At 62.6% G+C, this 13,336-nt stretch overlaps 1 protein-coding gene across 1 annotated transcript; it reads left to right on the top strand.

Annotated features, from left to right (window-relative positions):
- The first annotated feature begins 3,425 nt into the window (after positions 1–3,425).
- KLHL30 (kelch like family member 30) lies at positions 3,426–11,993 on the top strand. The gene is made up of 7 exons (XM_059392732.1): positions 3,426–4,199; positions 5,456–5,591; positions 7,644–7,730; positions 8,291–8,446; positions 9,468–9,656; positions 10,153–10,298; positions 11,742–11,993. The coding sequence occupies exons 1-7, from the start codon at positions 3,426–3,428 to the stop codon at positions 11,991–11,993; spliced, it is 1,740 nt and encodes a 579-aa protein (XP_059248715.1).
- The last annotated feature ends 1,343 nt before the right edge of the window (positions 11,994–13,336 follow it).

Genomic DNA, 13,336 nt, shown 5'->3' on the forward strand with positions numbered 1-13,336 from the left:
GGCTGGGCTGGGCTTAGAGTGGGCTGGGCTGGACTGGGCAGGCTTGGCTGGACTTGGTTAGGCTGAACTGGGCTGAGCTGGGCTGGGCAGGGCTAGGATGAACTGGGCTGAATTGAGCAGACTGGGAAGGTTGAGCTGGGCTGTGACTCAGCTGGGCAGGGCTGGGGAGGGCAGCATGGAATCAGAAAGCACGAGTGAGCAGAGTTTGGAAGCACCTTGAAAACTCGTATTTACCTAGTCAGCCGTGGCAGTAATTTGTGTAAAGACTGAATTCAAACCAGACAGCGTACACTGTGGGACCAGGACTGTGGCTTCTAGCCCACAACCATCCCCTAAGCAAGGAGCTACACTGGCAGGACAGGGGTCACCTGTCCAGGACCCAAGCTGTCATGATACCCTAATACCCTTGAGAAATCACCTAACTTCTCCAGGAGTGGGGGTATCATCCCCAGAGCCTCCCTGCACTAGAGCCGCGTCAGGCTAGTCCCTGGGGAGCATCCCAGTGCCTCCATCAGACTCAGCCCTCCCCGACCCTCCACATCTCACATGCCTGGAGAATGGTGGTATTAACAAGGGCCACACAGGTGAAGGAAGGAGGGACGACAGGTGGAGCCCTCAACCGGCCTCCCCGGCTGCTGGCTTCCCTCCCATGTACCTGCACGTTCTCGGCTGGGAAGCTTTGCTCTGACCGTTGGCGGAAGAGATATCCGCAGACCCCCTCTCAGTGGCCTGGGTCCAGGGCACCGCTGCATTCCTGTTGTGAGGGGTTCCCCTGTGGCCACTGTGAACCAAGGCTGTGGGGGAGGCTGCATGCCCCCGGGGCTGTATTTTTAGATGATCTCATTTCTTCACCACCTCTGGCTCTCACAGGGAAGGAGGAGGCCAGGGCTGCTCCAGGGCTGAAGCCACGCCATGACCTGGGGCCTCGGGTTCCAGCATCCCCGTCGCCAGCCCAGGGGAGCCCTCAGGGAGTCCTCCTTACCGCTCTGGGCACCGCTTTAACCACCAAAGGCTTCCCAACCACCACCGCAGATCCTGAAAGCCTTTGCTCACCAACCGGCATGTCTTTGTGATAGTCACTTTTCCCCGGTTGACAGATGAACACAAGGCCACTTGGGGACCTGTCAATGACCATTAGAGAAGTGAATACCATCAGGTCCTGCTCACACCCAGGCCCTGAGCTGGGGCCTCTATGCGCCCCCTGTGTCTCCAGCCCAGCCTCCACTGTCCCCCTGCAGTGCTTTCTGCTGTCTGTCCTGGTCCCTGGGGTCTGGGAGACCTCAGCCCTCCTGACGTGGCCAGTGTGGGCCTCCAGATCTGAAGCCTGGGAGGGGCATCACCTCTCTCCCTCCCCCACCAGGCCCTCCCTCCCCCACTCCCTTCCAAAGCAGACAGCGCTAAAAATACCCTTCTGTCCGTCCCCACGTGGTGCCCAGCCCAGCCCAGCCCAGCAGGCCATCCGTACCCCTGGCTGGCTGGGAAGTCCTATTCTCCGGCCTGAGTTCTCGGAGAACCAAGGGCCAACTGAGAGGTAGGGTCCCCGGGACTCTGGAGTGTGGACATCGGGGAATGGGAGGTGGGATTTGGGGCAGAGAGCAGCAGGGGAGGGTGGGATAGCCTGTCGGGGCATAGAGATCACAGGGCTGGGTGTTTGGACACAGACCCCTAATCCCAGTCAAGCTGGGCCCCTTGGGGTATGGTGAGGGCTCAGCCGGCACACTCCCCTCAGTGTCTTGGCTGGAGAGGTGGGCAACGGGGAGGCTGGGCCACCTCCTCCAGCGGCAGCCAGGACCCCAGGGTCTAGTCCCTAGGGGCAGCTGGCTTTAGGCCCTTTGTGTCCCGCCTGCTGAAGCCCTCCTCACTCCTGGCCTGGACAGGCACCAGGCTGAGGCTCTGAGGCTCTCCAGAAGCCCCCACCCCTTTCGTTCGGGACCACAGGGTGGCAGGTGTCAGTAAACGCAGCTGAGGCCCTGGGAGGAGGGGGGTGGAAACTCTGCCCACTGCCCCCGAGGCCATAGCGGCTGGCCACAGGGAACGCAGGAATGACGGGAATGTGAGGCCTGGGGGGCAGTGGCCAAGGGCTCGTCTTCTGGCCTCACTCAGCCAGAGGGCCTCCCTGGGAGGCAGAACGGATGCTGGCCAGGCCCCCGACCTGTCCCGTCCTCGCTGGGCTCCCTGGGTACTGCTGTGCTCTGTAGGCGCGCTGGGAGAGGGGGTGTAGGGAAGGGCCTCAGTTCCTGCCACCGACCCTGGCACCGGCACCGAAGTCAGCAGGGCCCTCCTTGCCCCTTGGCATCCACAGGTCACGGTTCTCTTTACAGACCTTAGTTATTCTGATCTTACTTATTTCACCAAGGGTTTTGGTCCCTGCGTGGGGCCGGTGTCCGTTTTCCTTCGCTTTGCTGGCTCTGCAAGGCGCCCCCTGGTGGACAGATGATGTCCCGGGGGCAGCTTTTTGAACCATTTAGGTAGGTAGCTCCAGGTGAAATCTGGGGCAACTTTCTTGGGGTAAAATGTCAGGAGTACATACAAGAATACGCACATAATTAAATAAGCCAGAAGTACCCTTGCTGAATCCGATGATATGCACATGGATTCGAAATCACTGCCCAGAGAGGTCTCCTTAGTCGTATTTGTCTTTACCAACATACACCCAGGGTCCTGTAACCTGGGACTCAGCACGTGGGACCTGAGCCTGGCTCACCCACTTCTAGCTGTGTGATCTTGGACAGGGGATGTGAGTCTCTCATGCTTGTGTTTCCCCACGTTTACGCAGACCCTGGGTGTCATGCAGCCCACGTGAGGAAGGCACGCCACCCTTGAGAAGCGGCCTAGACCCTGGGGAGCACTGTGACCACAGAGTCCTTTCCCCGCCAGCCTCTGGATCTGCAGTTGAGAAAACTGGCACCAAGGTCACCCAGCAAGGTCATGGCAGCCCGAGGCTCCATGTAACTGTGGACAGTGAGGACCGGTGGGGCAGGAAAACTTCCAAAGACCCTCATCACCCTCCCCAGCAAGGTCAGATTTGGAAACAGAGAAAGCCACTTGGAGTTGGGGGGGCCCCAGGGATAGGGGTCTGCTCTGCATAGCCCGGAACTGTGGAGGACGCTGGGTATGGTTTCTGTGCCGGTGTGGCCCTGCTCTGCTTACTTGGCTGGGGGTAGGTCTCTGGCCCTCTCTGAGCCTCAACCTTCTGACCATAAAATGGGTCTAATGCTAAGCCAACTGTGCAGGGCGACGGGGCTGAACAAGGCACTTGGCACATCTGTGATGCTTAGCCAGTGCTGGTGGAAGATGGAAAGGGCGGCCGGCTGGGATGGGTGACTCGGGCAAAAGAGCCATGCCCTGCCCTGGCTGACCCTGCCCTCTTCTGTCCCCAGGATCGCAGGCGGGGCCCAGCTCTTCTCTCCGTGGTGCGGGTGGCCATGGTGCGGAACGTGGACGATCTGGATTTCCACGTGCCGTCGCACGCACAGGACATGCTGGATGGCCTGCGGCGGCTGCGCTCACAGCCCAAGCTGGCCGATGTCACGCTTCTGGTGGGCGGCCGGGAGCTGCCCTGCCACCGAGGCCTCCTGGCACTCAGCAGCCCCTACTTCCATGCCATGTTCGCGGGCGACTTTGCTGAGAGTTTCTCGGCGCGTGTGGAGCTGCGGGACGTGGAGCCCAGTGTAGTGGGGCAGCTGGTGGACTTTGTGTACACAGGCCGGCTGACGGTCACGCAGGGCAATGTGGAGGCGCTGACCCGCACGGCCGCCCGCCTGCACTTCCCCGCCGTACAGAAGGTGTGCGGCCGCTACCTGCAGCAGCAGCTGGACGCCACCAACTGCCTGGGCATCTGTGAGTTTGGGGAGCAGCAGGGGCTATTGGGCGTGGCCGCCAAGGCCTGGGCCTTCCTGCGGGAGAACTTCGAGGCCGTGGCCCAGGAGGACGAGTTCCTGCAGCTGCCCCAGGACCGGCTGGTTGCCTGTCTGACCGGGGAGCTGCTGCAGGTACAGCCAGAGCAGAGCCGGTTGGAGGCCCTGCTGCGCTGGGTACGCCATGACCCGCAAGCCCGGGCTGTCCACCTCCCCGAGCTCCTCGGCTTGGTGCGCCTGGACGCCGTGCCCAGACCCTGTGTGCAGCAGCTGCTGGCCACCGAGCCGCTGATCCGGGAGTCGGAGGTGTGCCGCGTGGCCCTGTCGCAGGGCCACGATGAGGTGAGCAAGGGGCAAGGAGGGGAGCCCCGGAGACCCCAACCTGCATGGGGCTGGGGAGTACAGGGCACCTATTCCCCCGTGCCCCAAATCTCACAGCTCTCCCTGCCTTGGGCTGGTTACCTGTGAGGGCGTTCCTGTTCATCCCCAGGGCGCCGGTTATATCTCACACCCCAGATGTGAGGGGGAGGGGAACCCAGAAGTGACTGAATTCTCCCTGGTCAAAGCCCACAGCTTGGTGCAGACAAACCTGGAAACAGGCTTAAGGCCGTGTGAGAAAGGCCAAAGCTGGGCTGGGGGGATCCGGGGCAAGCTGGCCAGTCAGGGAGAACTCTCTGGAGGAGGTGGCACCTTGGCTGGGCCTTAGAGCAGGGCTAGGAGCTTGGCAGGAAGAGGGCCTGAGCCGAGAGTGCAGCAGGCCCCTTCCTGCCCCTTGGGGACAGGGTCGAGCGTTCACGGGCTGCGGTTTTCGGTTGGTGCCGCGATGAGAGGGACAGCTCCAGACACAGCGACAAACAGCCGAGGAGTCTGTCTGTGGCTAGACAGCCGGCTCGGGGCCCTGCTCTGGAGGAGCCCCCAGGAGCCAGGCCTGGGGACACAGCTGTAGCTCCGGCCAGGGTCATGCTGCAAGGGGACCAAGTGCGACCCACACTGTTGTCCGGCGCCACTGGGCACAGCAGGCCGTCCTGGTGCTGGCAGCTGCCTGCGGCCCTGTCCTGCCAGGCAATCACCTTGGAACTGGAGGTGCAGGCCTGCTGCAGGAGGGGCCAGAGACGTGGGGGAGCCCCAGGGGCCTGGGAGCTTGGAGCAGTTGGCCACTCACCAGCCAGGGTGGAACCCTGCTGGGATTTCCCGCCCAGCCAGGGTCATCCAAGTTTAGCACCCGCATGCTGGCGCAGGGGAGGAACTGGGGACAGAGTCAGGGTTGGCACCCAAAGATGGGTGCGGGGACGCCTCTGGAAGGCATGTGGGGACTGCATGCGGGGACTGCGGGGAGGGAGCAGCGCTCAGGTTTGGGTCACAAATGCACCTGCTGTCCCTTCTCTCCCTGTCCTGAGAATCTACCACCATGTCTGGCCCCACGCAACCATGGTGCACACACACACATGCTTACACACATGCTCACATTCCCCATGCGTGTGCACCAACACAGCTGCCCCACCAAAGTCCAGCCCCAGAAAACGCCTGCTAGCCCCCGGGGCCCCTTGCATGGGGAATAGAGGCACCGGCCCCTCTAACCCAGCCTTCCTCCCCCACAGGCACAGCTGGCCCTCCCTCAGAAGCTGGAGGAAGTTCTGGTGGTGGTGGGCGGGCGGGCCTTGGAGGAGGAGGAGGAGGGCGCCCAGGAGCCCACCCCTCACCCCAGGAACTTCGCCTTCTACAACAGCAAGGCCCGTGAGTAGCCCTGGCGCCGGCCCTGCAGCCCACGAGGCCCTCGTGTCCGCCGTGCAGGTGGAGGGACTGAGGGGCTCCAGGGAGAGGGCTGCAGGAGAGCCCCGAGACCAGCACAGGCAGCGGGGAGGCTGACAGCGGGGGCACGGTGGCCTCCTCACCCTCTAGCCACAGCCCCCAACTTTGGCCTTTTGGGGGTCCAGAGTCCAGGGTAAAGGGTGTTGCTGCCCAACCCACCCTGTGTCGGGGGACAGTCACTGGCTTGCATGCCCCGTGGAACCTTGGCCCCAGGGGGAGAATGAGGAGCTTGGAGCAGTGGCCCAGAGGGTAGGAACCCAAGGACTAGGTCAACTCAAACAGGGTTCTTTTTTTTTTTTTTTAAAGATTTTATTTTATTCATTTGACAGAGAGAGATCACAAGTAGGCAGAAAGGCAGAGAGAGAGGAGGAGGAAGCAGGCTCCCCGCTGAGCAGAGAGCCCGATGCGGGACTCGATCCCAGGACCCTGAGATCATGACCTGAGCCGAAGGCAGCGGCTTAACCCACTGAGCCACCCAGGCGCCCCTCAAACAGGGTTCTAATTCCAGCCTTTTAGCAGCTCACTTCACTGCCCTAAGCCGGTCCTCATCTGTGGAAAGGACTCCTCACGTAGTGAGGGCACGGACCTGACGGGCAGGGACGGGGCCTCTCCTGCCCAGGGCCCCATTACAGGGTTGCCCAGAAAATGGGGAGGAGTAGGAGGACAGCAGGATCTCTGGAGGGCTACACTGGCCCTGGAAAGCTCTTCTGAAGGCTCTAAGGAGCGTTGGCCGGTGTCCCAGGCCCACTGGGCCAGTCACCAGCCACCCCCATGACGTCATTGGCTGGCGGGCTCTAGGAAGCATGAGACCGGCTGTCCCAGGTCAGGGGCTGACGAGGGGATTTGGGGGCTGACGTCAGGAAATGAGCTCTGCTGGCTCCACCCGGGAACAGCTGTCCCTCCAGCCCCAAGGGGAGGACAGCGGGGGGCACAGTAGCAGGCCAAGACCTGGTGACCGCTTGGCCGTCCCCACCCTGGGGTGACACAGACATGAGTCAGGGGGACACGCAGTCCCTGCCCAGAGGGCAGGTGCCCAGCAAGACCGGAGTTCTGCGTGTCCTAAAGCCGGTTGTCAACAGTACACAGAATCTTCCCAGGGGACCTCCCAGAGGCCTGGGTCTTCCTCACAGCTTTCCACGAGCATCCAAAATGTGTCCGTTTGCTCACACACTCCCACGTTGACTCTCTCATTTTGAATTTTTCAAGCATTTTCTCATCACTTGTCTCAGTTTACCCTCATGTAGCTCCTTGAAGGTGGGCCCGAAGTGGGTGTACGCCTCTGTCCCTCCCCACTGTGGCAACAATCCCCAGGTCCGCTAACAGAGTAGCAGCCCCCTGACAAATACGGGTCATCCATGCTTCCCCCCGCCTCCGAGTGAGGTGGGAACTAGCCCCCTCGACAGAGGACAAGCTGAGGCTATGCGTCCCCAGGGCCCACAGTGGTGCATGAGAGCGGGGGTCTGGACTCGCCCCAGCTGCTGCAAGGCCCACATCTCCCCATGTCCCCTGCACACCCGTGGCGGCTCATGGCCCACTGGGTGCTCAGGGAGAAGAAAGGAATGATGGTTGAGGAACGAGTGAATGAATGATGTTCATGTTCTAACCCACCAGGGACCAGAGGTCAGGCCCGTTCACATACTACCCCGTGTCAGAGGTGGGACCCAACCCAGGGGCCCAGAGCCCGGGCCACCTCCCTGTACACCCCGGGTGCAGTCCTGTGTCCTGTTTGCATGCTGGGCTTCGGGGGGCCGTGTGGGGAGGTGGGAGCCCTGGGGAACCAGACCCGGCAGGGGCACGTGGAGCAACTGAGGTGTCCCCAAACCCCACCTCACCCCACGGCAGCCAGCCGAATCCCGCCCCGTGCTCCTCCCCAGGTGAGGGAATACCCCTGCTCGTGGGAAGAGGTGCTGGGGAGAGGGGAGGCAGCAGCAGCGAGCTCAGCCACGCTGACCCTCTGCCCCTCTCTCTCCTGGCCAGAGAGGTGGATGGCGCTCCCGGACTTCCCCGACTATCACAAATGGGGCTTCTCCCTCGCCGCGCTCAACAACACAGTCTATGTCACAGGTGGGTTCCCAGCAAGGCCTTCCAGGGAGCTGATGACTGTGAAGCCGTGAAGCCACCGAGAATCGGCTGTCCCCTCTAGCTCAGGCGGGACTCTTCTAGATGTTTCCATGAGTTGGAAACTAGGACATTTAAAATCCATAGGTCCACGTGTGGGTACAGGGAACCGGCCCGTGTTCTGTCCAACATGGAAAGCCAGGGGGGACTTGTTAGGCTCCCGCAGCCGGGGTCTCCCCCAAAGGAACTGTGTGGCAGGTGGGAGGGTCACCTGCTCATTTATATCCGGGAACTTGGAGGCTCGTACCCAATTTGGTTGAGGAAAACAGCTGTACCACGGGTAAAGATCTAAAACCATAGATCTTGTTCTCCTTGTTTACGGGGTAGGGAGGGACCTGTCCAAGTCACACAGCTAGGCTGTGCCACCTGCAGTCTCCCCCACCACCCAGCCCAGCATCTGGCACCATGGGGGCCTGGCATGGGGAGAAGAAGGAGAGAGGACCCTCGGTACCCAGCCCCCACTAGTCTGGAGACCCCAGGCTGAGGGGACAGGTCCTCTCCTACAGGTGGCTCCCGGGGCACGAAGACAGACACCTGGTCAACCACCCAGGCCTGGAGCTTCCCTCTGAAGGAGGCCACCTGGAAGCCAGTGGCCCCCATGCTGAAGGCCCGCACCAACCACGCCAGCGCGGCACTCAATGGGGAGATCTATGCCATCGGCGGTAAGGCCTCCCCCTCCCTCTGCCCCAAGCGGCCTCCTACTCATGGCAGCCCCTCACCACCTCTGGGCAGCCTGGGAGCCTCTCATTCGCGCAACAGTGTCTCCCCACCCCCATGTCCTCATCAGGGACCAGAGAGCCCCCCGGCCTCAGGGACCGCAGAGACATGCTCCCCCGTTCCTGCCCTCAGGAGCTCGCCATCTGGAGTAAACCAGCCCCACACCAGGGTGCCTGGATGTCCAGGGGTGAGGCTCAGGCATGAGCCTTTATAGCAAGCTCCAGCAAGGATTCTGAAAACAGAATGATGGTGGGGCGTGCTGGAGCCTTGAGCTTCCAGCAGAGATGAACACTCCCATCCCCAAAACAGGGAGCTCAGTCCTCTGCTCAGGGTCACCCCCTCTGTGGAGCCCCTGGGTTGAGGGGACCCACAATGGTTTCTCCTTTGCTGTCCCCTTTACTCCCGCCATGCCCCCAGCCAGAGCACAGAGGCCCACCTAATCCCCATTATGCCCCAGAGCTGTGGCAAGGGGTCACCCCCGGGACCCCTACGGTCAGTCAGATACTGAAAAACAAAATGACCGTGGCTGACCAAGAGTTCCCCAAAACCTCTGTGGGTGACAGATGGGCCTTGAGGCCACTGTTGAGTAACCCAGCTGTCCCAGCCAGCCCCTGCGCCCCCAGTGGCTACCAAGCCCAAGGCCAAGAGCAGAGAGCACACACAGGTCCTGAGCCCCAGGCAGGTGGGGGCCCCCGGCAAGCAGCCTGGACTCGAGTGTTCCCGGGTCCTGGTGCCCACACCCACACCACCTGACGTGGTGGCCTTGGGCAAGCAGCCTTGCCTCCGCTCCCCGGCTGTGGAAGGGGCTAAGTCACAAGCCTCGCAAGGCCATGCCTTCCTTCCCTCACCTTCCTCTCCCCTCCGGGGAAGCCCTCGGCTGCCCCTGCAAAGCCCCCAGTCCTGCGCTTCCGGGGCCCTTCCCTCGTCCCTGGCCCCCGGCAGCCCTGACCTCCCCCACTCCGACAGGCACCACCCTGGACATGGTGGAGGTGGAGAGCTATGACCCCTACACGGACGCCTGGACCCCCGTCCGCCCTGCCCTCAAGTATGTCAGCAACTTCTCCGCGGCTGGCTGCGGGGGCCGGCTGTACCTGGTGGGCTCCAGCGCCTGCAAGTACAATGCCCTGGCTCTCCAGTGTTACAACCCTGTCACAGGTGGGCGGCGCAGGGCCTGGGGGGTGGGGTGTCGGGACAGGGAGCAGGCAGCCACAGGTCTCTTCCAAAGGGCCCTGTCACAGGTGGATGAGGCAGTCCCCAGGGGAATGGGGACTAGGGGCTGTGTGGCAGGTGACAGGGAGCCCACCTCCGGGTCCCGAAGCTGCCGGCTGCGGCATCTGCCTAGAACCTGCCCCACGGGCCAGGAGCAGGGCCCGGACCTGCAAGCCTTGGTGGGCGCTGGCTTAGGCTCCAGTCCCCAGGCCAGAGTTGGGCTCCAGGGGGTCTCCCGTGTCGCCCCCTCTCTCCCCTCTCATCCTCCGGACAGTGCAGGTGATCACAGAACCCATTTTTGCAGGGTGGGTGTGAGAGTCCCATGGGAGACTGACAGTACCCAGGGTCAGATGGGGCCCCTAGTCACCTGACCCGGCCAGTGGGCGCGGAAGAGGCAGAGGCCCCCAGGTGAAGGTGGGCCCGGCGTGTTGTCCCCCCGCAGATGTGTGGAGCGTGATCGCCTCGCCCTTCCTCCCCAAGTACCTGTCCTCTCCGCGCTGTGCCGCACTGCAGGGAGCCCTCTACCTGGTCGGTGACAACACCAAGAAGGTCTACGTGTACGACCCTGGGGCCAACCTGTGGCAGAAGGTGAGCCTCGGGCTCTGCCAACCCAGGACCCCTGACACTGCGGAGAGCCAGCCTGGGGACGGCGGGGCCTGGGGCTGTTACCGCAATGGAAGGACGGATGAGGCCCGGAGCCCCTGTGGAGACAGGAGAGCCAAGGCCCGGGGGCTCCTAGTCACCATGGGTGCTCTGTCCCTGGCCCGGGGTGGTCTGTTCTTCTCTGGGGCAAAACCAGGCTCAGCCTAGGGAGCGTTCAGGGGCAGCCTGATGTGGGCCAAGCCCCGGAGGGAGGGCACCTCCTACCCGAGGGGGTGACCAAGCAAGGGAGAGGAGCCCTTGGCTGTGGGTGGGGTGGGAGCGGCCCACATCTTGGTGCTCCATTTCTCTCCTTGCTACGGAGAGAGCAGATGCTGGGCATCTCAGGCCCGAGCCTTTCTGTGTGTTCCTTCTGGAGAGAGGAGGGATGGTGCCCAGTGCCCATGGCAGTGGCCTCAGCACTAGCCAGACACCCTGGGTCTGCCTCACCTGCCCTAAGATTCTCAATTCCTGGAGGCCCGAGAGGGCAGCCTGCTTCCTGCACTCACCCGGCCCGGGGCGGCTGGCCCACAGTGGGACCTCGCCATCCTGCCGCCTGCAGCTGTCCCCCGGTGTCAGTGCCCAGCTGACGGGAGGCCCCATTACCCTGCAGTGAGACAGGTGCTGCGTGGGTCCTGCCAGGATGCCACTTTCTCTCGGGGCCTCCCAGCTGGGCCAGAGCCAGGCCTCTGCCGGGACCATGCCGCTGCTCGGGGGCCTCCCGGCCACAAAGGGCTCCACTTGGGCCTCCAGGCCTCCTCGGGGCTGGTTGCCCCTGACTGTCTGCACATGCAGGCCACAGACAGGCCTCTTCCTTCCCACACACTCTGGGCTCTTCCAGAAGGGTCCACCTCTCTTCTGGCCTCTGGCTCCCACCTCACAGCCCCAGCCCAGGCCATGGGCGGAGGCAGGAGGTACAGGGGCAAAGTGAGGTTCCCCATGGCACGAGCGGCTTCTGGTGTGTGTGTGTCTGTGTGTCTGTGTGTGTGTCTGTCTGTCAGAGCTGAGGTCACATCTGTCCCCTCCAAGAGAACAACCAAGAATCAGAGGCCCAGCCCAGAACTTGCCCCGGGGAGCAGCTCCAGGCTTGGGCTTCCATGTCCCCAGCCCCATCTGACACCCCAACTCCACATATGGCCAAATTGGGGCCCAGGAGAGCAAGGAGCCTGGACACATCATCCTGGGAGATGTGAGCTGGAGAGGAGAGCACTAAAGGGACAGTCTGAAGGGCCCCGGGGGAGAGGGTCACAGGGAGCCAGGGTGAGGTCCCAGGGAGCAGGACCAGGTGCTGGCTGTCCTCTCTGCATGTCCCCTGTGCCCTGCCCCATGAGGTTCCCTTGGCCATTGCCACTACCCCCCCCATGGGCCCCTGACCACTGCCCCCCCCAACAGGTGCAGTCCCTGCACAGTCTGCATGAGAACGGCGCGCTGGTGCCACTAGGTGACGCACTGTATGTGACCGGCGGTCGCTGGCAGGGCATGGATGGCGACTACCTCGTGGAGATGGAGGCCTACGACCGGGGGCGTGATGCTTGGACCCGCCATGGCTCCCTGCCCCGCCTCTGGCTCTACCACGGGGCCTCGACCGTCTTTCTGGACGTGTCCAAGTGGACCCAGCCCTTCAGCCCGGCCCAGGAGCACTGAGCAGCTCCTCGTCCCATGGGGCCGGGCCCGGCTGCACCCTGACCCTGAGGGACAGCCCCCTCTGGGGTTGGGCTTCCTTGTCCACTAAGTGCTGGTCTCGGGCCACCGGGGACATCAGAGGACATAGCCTCAGTCCCCGCAGCCACCGCACTAACTGCACAAAGTGGCAGCAAGGGCTTGGACTCCCACCACCTGCACGGCAGGGAGAAGCTGCTCTCCTGCCCTTGGCGGGTCTGAGGCCTGAGACTCAGGAGCCGAGGGGTCCAGGAGATGCAGTGTGGCCGCCCCCAGCCGTGTGTCCTACCTGTGGCTTTGGGAGGTGTTGTACAAGGGAGGAGTGGTCCAGGAAACTGCAACCCAGAGCAAAGGTCCTGGGGTGGGTTGGCCCCGGGCTACTGTGAGCCCGCTTCTGCCTGGCCCACAGCTGTGTGTCCACATCTGGCAGTTGCCCCTCTCTGGCCCCATGTCCATCACACACCGGGAAGGGAGGAGCAGGGCGTGGGGTCAGGAGAGAGGGTCCGCTGCCCATGTGGGGGTTGAGGGGAGAGAGGGTGAGTGAAGTCTTCCCAGGGAGGTGAGCAGGAAGGTGTGTTCTCTGGCCAGGATCACCCCTGTTTCTCGGGGTCATTTGATCCAATGCAAGAATGAGAGTCCCAGCAGCAGGCCCATGAAGGGAGAGGTGGGGGTCCTACAGGGATTTCTGACAACACCTCTTGGGCAGGTTGATGTCTTGCTCTCAGGTGGCCTCCTAAGCGAGGGTAGCAATGCCCCCATGGGCTCCCCCACGAGCACACAGTATGACTCAGGGTGCTTCAGGGCTGCCTTTGCGCCCCCAGATTCTGCCTGGGGTCCCATGGAAAACTGGTGCCAACACTCCCCACCCTGGTCCTTCTCACTGGTCCTTGATGAGGTATCCCACTGAAGGACTCACACTGGTGCTAAGGGGTCCTCCCCTTTTTCTGTGAGCTTCATGGAGGCACACAGGGCTGTAAGTTGCGGAGGTCCTAGGTCCAACCTGATTCCGGCTCTGGCACTGACCGTCTGACACCTCAGGAGCTCCCACCTCCCTCTGGACTGAGTTTCCTCTCCTCGAAGCCTCTTCCTTGAAACCCCCAGGGGACCAGAGAGGCCTCTGGCATCCCTGGGCTCCAAGGAGGGAATCCTGGAGTCCCTCCACATCCACCTTGCTCCCAGATCTGAAGCCTCATGCCCATTTCCCGTGGAAGAATAGAATTTGCACCTCAAGGGTTAGACAGAGTAGGGCGTCCTGGGGGTCTGCTTCCAAAGAAGCACGAGCCCCAGATCTGAGGCCGTCTAGTCAGCTGGGGGAGTGGACGGACGTG

The sequence above is a fragment of the Mustela nigripes genome, chromosome 3 (genome assembly GCF_022355385.1).
Source record: "Mustela nigripes isolate SB6536 chromosome 3, MUSNIG.SB6536, whole genome shotgun sequence".
Classification (NCBI taxonomy): Eukaryota; Metazoa; Chordata; class Mammalia; order Carnivora; family Mustelidae; genus Mustela; species Mustela nigripes.